Here is a 6,528-nt window from a genome sequence, read left to right as displayed (position 1 = left end):
GGATGATCGGAGCGTGTGTGTCAGACGGCGTGGGACGGATTTTGGACGGCTCTTCTGCGGTACTGTTGGGACTTAAAAACGCACAAAGGAGGGACTGGGGAGAGGAGACATGAGCGCGCTGTGAGGAATAACCCACATGTAAAGAAATCTGGAGATTATCCCATGTTTGTCGTCTCTGTGTGTGACTTGTGTGTTGTGTGTCTTTTGTCTCATGTTGTGGCAGGCAGGCGCAGCAGATTTAGTGTGACAGCGCTTCTTCAGTCTCCACAGCCTTTTGTCTGATATGAGACTGGATTGAGGAGATATTTTCTGGAGCGGACGGTGTCCGCTGCTTGGTTTGGGTGTAAAGAAAAAGAGGCTAATTTAACCTATAGCCCCAACTTTTCTTTCTAGAATCATGTCTTCTGCCCGGGTGGATTATATCGCTCCTTGGTGGACGTACTGGCTTCACAATTTCCCTCACATCAACCTGAGGTTCCAGCCCACTGACAACGCGTTTGAGCCCGAGGATCACAACTACCAGCAGGTTAGTAAACAACTCAACTATAGCTGCTGTTCTCATGGTTCAGTCAGCAGCGGCCAGCGGTTCTCAAAGTGTGGTCGGGGGACCGGGTTCTAGAGGAATTTCCAGGCGGTCCTCAGGCAGCTAAATTATGGACAATTAAGGTTAAGGAATCAAATGGACCATTGGACCCTTATGGGTCTAACTCGGGAGAGAGTTACGACTCTGATCTGAAAAATCAGATTGACTTTTATTTAGCTACAATATAGATTTCTGTTTTTAAAATGTACACGTACTTTAACAGGTTGAAAATAGTGCAGTGTGGTACGATTTTACAATTATGCAGCCTAAATGATAGCACTACATTGTGGTCCTGGGTAGGTATTCAATTAATCATCATGCACTGGAAATACAACTCTACCATTTGGTTCTATTTGTATAGATCTCGACTTATAAGGGTCCATTCGGTTGCAGTTGAATGCTATAGCCTTGGTTCAAGACTAGATGCAATTTATCGATTTTGACATGAATGCTAAAGTCATACTCGATGAAATACATCTATGATAGTTAGTCTGATCCAAGGGCTGGTAGAATGCTTTAATACTGGAACATGTCCAGTCCTTCCCTTCCATTGACAAATTTAGAAGCTGCCCTTTACTGCCTGCAGTCACATCAGCCTACAGTAGGCTACTGCTGTGCCTAAAGCTCATATACTGTAGGCTACTAACTGCCTGGGACCCTGGGTGAATGTGTTCTTTAGAAACCTTATCACTGTCACCTTGTTGAAGCTATTTTATCTGCTTGAATGTAGAGACTGTATTCTAAGTTCTAAAGGACGCACAGAAAAGTTGTTTTTATATAACATTGAGTAATAGTTGACATTTTGTGAAACAATGATGTTGTTACAGCTGTGTGTGTGTGTGTGTGTGTGTGTGTGTGTGTACAACCTTTTTTGTTTGCAAGATAGTCTTCCTTCTAAGTTTCAATGCAATGCAGCAGCTCTGTTTTAGGCTCTTATCTATTCCCATTCATATTTAATTGTAGGCCTACATACATTGATTGTTTTGAGAGAGAGAGAGAGAGAGAGCGCTACTGTACATTGGAATACATTTGTTTTCATGGGAGTCACAACAATTCCCACACCCTCTCCCTCGCTCCAGAGGAGGAGACAGGCAGCTTTGTGTGTGTGTGTGTGTGTGTGTGTGTGTGTGTGTGTGTGTGTGTGTCTCTCTCTCTCTCATGCCTTTGAAGTAACAGAGGGAGGGAATGAGGATGTAAACAAATTTCAATCACATCTATGAATATGGAATTTCTTTGCCATTTAATCTTAAGCATTTTAAATCCCAGTGCCTCCAGGGCCTTGCTGGCAGTTGGTGACAGTAACTAGGCCCTAAGTACATTGACTTTAGCGTACCTCCACGTCTTTTTTTACTGTGCAGTCCACTGTGTGTGTGTGTGTGTGTGTGTGTGTGTGTGTGTGTGTCCAGCATGTAGACTGTGATATGCAGGGACGTGCAGAGAATGTTAGAGGCAGGGTCTGAAATTGGGGGGGGCCGGGTGGCATTTGCATTTCTTTCACCATAAATGCTGCATTGATGGTAAGGAGAGGGCAGTTGTTTTTACGGGTAAAAGGGCATGTCCTTTTTGCAAACTCGAAATTTTCAATAAACAGATTGTTGGGGGAAAAAAGAGCAAGGGCTCAAGCCCACATTGATGTCTGTGTGTGTAGTGTGCACGTTCCTTCATGGGGCTACTGTGTGTGTGTGTGTGTGTGTGTGTGTGTGTGTGTGTGTCCAGCCTACAGCATAGACTGTTATAAAGATAGAGACAGTATAGTGCTGATGGAACTGATGATGATGAGTCACATAGGAGTTGAGCTTCCTGTTGCTGACTAAACGGTCATCTTGAACACAGCCAACCGACGCTGTCTGGGAATCTCCCTCCATCACAACCACACGCATCCATCCATCTCTCTCTATGGGCTGTATTTTGCGTGTCTTAAGTCCAGGTCTTATTACCTAACTTGAGTAAACTAAAGACCTGGAGGCGTGATCAATGCTCTTTGGCCACTCAGAATAGCCAAATGGCATTGATCACGCCTCCAGGTCTTTAGTTTACTCAAGTTAGGTAAGGTACTTACTTAAGACACGCAAAATACAGCCCTGTGTCTCTTAATTGTCTCTTATGCTGTCTTTCTGTCTCTCTCATACACTCTTCACTCTCAAATTCTCCACATATCTGTTAATTTCATTATTTTCTTTCTGGGTTGTGATTTAGAATTATATGTGATCCTCTCTGTGATGACTGCGAATGGTGCTTCATTTGAATTCAATTGATCCTCTGTAAGCAAGCAAGCAGCGAGGCCTGAGAATTAAGATGACACCGAGCTTGTAGATCAGCATAATTGGCAATCAGGTTTGGCGTAAAGGGGGGGAAAGTTTAGATCCCTGGTGTCCCCGGTAGACTCCCCAGTCAACGGCAAGTATTAAAGGTGTAAGTGGTTAAACACACATCGAGAACTACCTTAGTTTGCACAAGGCATTTTACTAGACCAGAACACATGAGTCGGTATCACAAGTAACAAGTCAGCAAGCTGGAATGGGAATAGATTGGAAACATGATGATCAAGCAAGCAGATGACAGACACCTGTGCACTTCAACAGTCGGTGGCATTATTCAGTCAGTATTATCTTGATAAGGAAAAGCACATTGTGGTGTCATTAACATATCTGCTTGCTTACACAGTTTAGGAGTGATTAAATATAGTTATAGGATTATGTACAGATACTGAGATGTAGGTCGTGGCTTGCATAATTACAACACCATGCCTCCCCCCCCCCCCCCCCCCCCCCCCCTCTCTCTCTCTCTCTCTCTCTCTCTCTCTCTCTCTCTCTCTCTGTGTGTCTCTGTTTTATGCTTGATACTTGTGTCTTATCGTTGTCAGTGATAATAGTGTCACAGAGTTGAGCTATGGGAGATAAGGGACTTTGGTGGTAACTTGTCAAACCGCTTCTGGAAATATCTGCATCGGCCAAGTTGTCCATTCGTCATAACTATATGCATGTTTGTTGTGTGTTCCTTTTATTGACATTTGCTTTCCATCTGCCTAATGAATTAACGACCAGTCGACGTAATGTCCCTGCTGTGTATGTTGGGGTGTGTGTGAGTCCACACATGCTGGCAACAACAAGCCACTAATGACGCTATATAGAATAGATGTTTCCACACGGTCTACGCTGCCTGATGGAACTCACTAAATCAGGGCTCTTCAAGGTTTTTCTTTTTTTTCTTGGCCTATATGAACAAATCGACACAGAAAACATTTCTGATAGATTTTTGTTATGATCTACTAGGCAAAAGTGTTGTGATAGTTTTGAAATCATATCTCTCAGCCCTAGTCCACGTTGCCTGATGGAACTTGCTAAAGGAGTGCTGGTGACAGGAGAAAGGCTCATGCATGTCTTGGATTATGTGTTCTGTAAAGATCTATGAATAGATGTTTACAATGGGACTTTGATGAGGATACAGCTTCATATAGCTGGTGTATACTGTTTAGCAAGTTTTAAGCTGGCATCCCTAAAGAAAGAACAGCAAGGAAAAAGTTGGAAAAAACCTAAATCGAACACACACCCATTATTAATTAGATTATGTGCAGCTGTATTGCTTACATCACTGTGTACTATAAGGTCAGCCTTATGCAGCTTGCCATGTTTTTACGGCTGTGTTTTTTTTAAAACCCGTTCCAAAAAAAACTAACTAAAGTAGTCTGGAGTCCCCCCTGGACTCTATACTACGACACCTCCTGTTTCTGCAGAAAATAGCTGATATACAAGCTCATCGCTTTCATGACGCACTATGCTCAGCTATTTCTTTATTCTTTGCTTCTGGGGGTCCCTAGAAAAAACATATTTTGACTTGATGGAGGGCCGGCGGCCAAATGCATGTCATTTTGGCTGGAGGACCTTGACACGAAAAAGTTTGAGCACCACTGAATATAGCAACATACAGTTTTTCAGAAAACCGTTTAGAAGACATTCCAGTGCTTAAAGGACCACTTTTCAACCTATCGTCATATAATAGGTCCTCACTAATAATCATGATAAAATGACACAATTTCTCTATCTACTCAGTCTGTGTCTCATAGGAGGGCTGTGGGCAGTTCAGAAACCCGTCCACCAGTGACCAGTGACATCATCGATGGGGAATCCAAGCTAATAGAAACGGCAGGCTTTCTATTCTTGAAAAGTTGCAATGCGAAAATCGAAGCCATCGTTCTCACGATGATAAAAATCTAACATTTTTGTAAAAAAGATCCGCCGATGATGATGTCACTGGTGGACGGGCCATTTTATCATGCTTATTTTGAGGACCTATTAAATGAGATTTGAACAATTGTGAAGTGGTCCTTTAAAGAAGACATAGTTCTGTTGTATTTCACTGCTGGCGATTAACAGCTGCTATTGTGTTCCATTGATATTCACTTAGCACATGACATGACATTATGTTTAATCACAGGCAAATTATCCTTAGCAGAGGCTAATCTAAATTGTTTCACAGGAATTGCTGATGTGGGTCTCTCTCTCTCTCTCTGTCTCTCTCTCTCTTGCCAAAGACCAGCCAGTGCTGTGTGGAGAGAGCATTGAGCAATGTTTTAATCTCAAGGATCCACAATTTGGCCGCGGACCCCCATCCAAATTTAGTTTTTAGGTTTTCTTTGCCAGGGACACCCCCCCCCCCCCCCCCCCCATACAAGATTTATGTTGGTTTTCTTCCCACTCTCAGACTTAATAGGTGGGATTTTGTTGGGTGGTCAGAGAGGGGGGGATTGTAATTGGCCAGTTATAGTGCTGTGGAGATTGTGGAATTCCTCTTTGGCTGTGTGGCCCATAGAATGTCGGAATGCCAGGGGTCGCGACCTTTCACTGTGCTTGCTTTTTTCGCTTTGGTGCCTTTGTCAGTCTTTGTGTGTGTGTGGATCTGTAAGTGTGCATGCGTGCGTGCGTGCGTGTGTGTGTATGTAGGGATGGCTGCGTCCCAGCTATGCCCAGCCCCCAGCCTCTCACCCCTGGGTTGGACAGTGTACTTGTTGTCAGTAATGGAATGTCAAGTCAGTTCAATCTGAATCACCTGATCCCAGTTTAGACCCTCGGCCCAGTTTCCTGACAATGCAACAGCCTCTCCCAGACCAGGGGTCATCAATATGCAAAGGCTTGGTCTTGTCCGTGGCAAATCTTTTATTTTATTTCTTACACCCCATTATTATGTTCTTATTTTGATCGTAAGACCCAATTACTGTATGTCAAGTCCCCAGGTTTCTTCAGTGTTCAATATGGCATATTTGGACTCCAGAGTCAGAGTTACAGACCTGTTATGATCATTCAGGCCGATCGCTTTCTGTGTTTCTGGTAATGCTCATTTCGTATGTTTGGGGCAAACATGGACTTTTGACAAATGTCCACCACAAGCCAACATGGCGATGACGTCCAGACCAACAGGCAGCTCCACACACACACACACACACACACACACACACACACACACACACGTTTAAAATGACCGTTAAAAGCATCTGATGGACTGGCTCGAAAGACCCACGCCAAGATCAGGTTAAAGCTTCTATATGACAACTTATGATAACTTTTTTATATGCAAAAAATAAATAAACAGATTAACTGTGCTGTACTTTGTTTCAACCTTTAAGCCCCATTTTCACCTATAATGACTCAGTCAGGCTCTAATCACTGCTTTACTTCAGCACTCTTGAGACAATATAGTTCCATGTCTGAACTATAGAAGCTGTTTTATTCTCTGCTTATTTCCATGTACAGTGAAACTAATTAGTGCGTCTGATCTCTTGAGAGCAAAGTCGTGCTAGTCATTATTCTTTACTTTTTATTCATTTTTTTCGAGCTCTGCAAGAGTGTGTGTGTGTGTGTGCGTGAGCCACAGAAGTGTACTGTATGTCATAGTGGCTGTGACCGGGCTGAAAGAAACCCTGGCCAAATTTGGAGTCGATGTCATAGACT

The 6,528-nt window shown here is 43.3% G+C and overlaps 1 protein-coding gene across 3 annotated transcripts in view; it reads left to right on the top strand.

Annotated features, from left to right (window-relative positions):
* LOC308333187 (protein tweety homolog 2-like) overlaps nucleotides 1-6,528 on the top strand; it is a 101,298-nt gene continuing 94,770 nt past the window's right edge. Inside the window, exons 1-2 of one of the 3 annotated variants that reach the window (XM_080789397.1) lie at nucleotides 1-120; nucleotides 394-526. In XM_080789397.1, the coding sequence (XP_080645523.1) occupies nucleotides 110-120; nucleotides 394-526 (144 nt within the window). In that variant the 5' untranslated portion in view covers nucleotides 1-109. Of the gene's footprint in view, nucleotides 527-6,528 lie in introns of all 3 variants that reach the window. The other 2 variants (XM_080789399.1, XM_080789398.1) reach the window with 2 other exon arrangements.

This window comes from Protomyctophum bolini (assembly GCF_963924005.1).
Source record: "Protomyctophum bolini genome assembly, chromosome: 18".
Lineage (NCBI taxonomy): Eukaryota > Metazoa > Chordata > Actinopteri > Myctophiformes > Myctophidae > Protomyctophum > Protomyctophum bolini.
The sequence above is the reverse complement of the archived record's forward strand: the minus strand, read 5'-3'. Positions and strand labels throughout refer to the sequence as shown.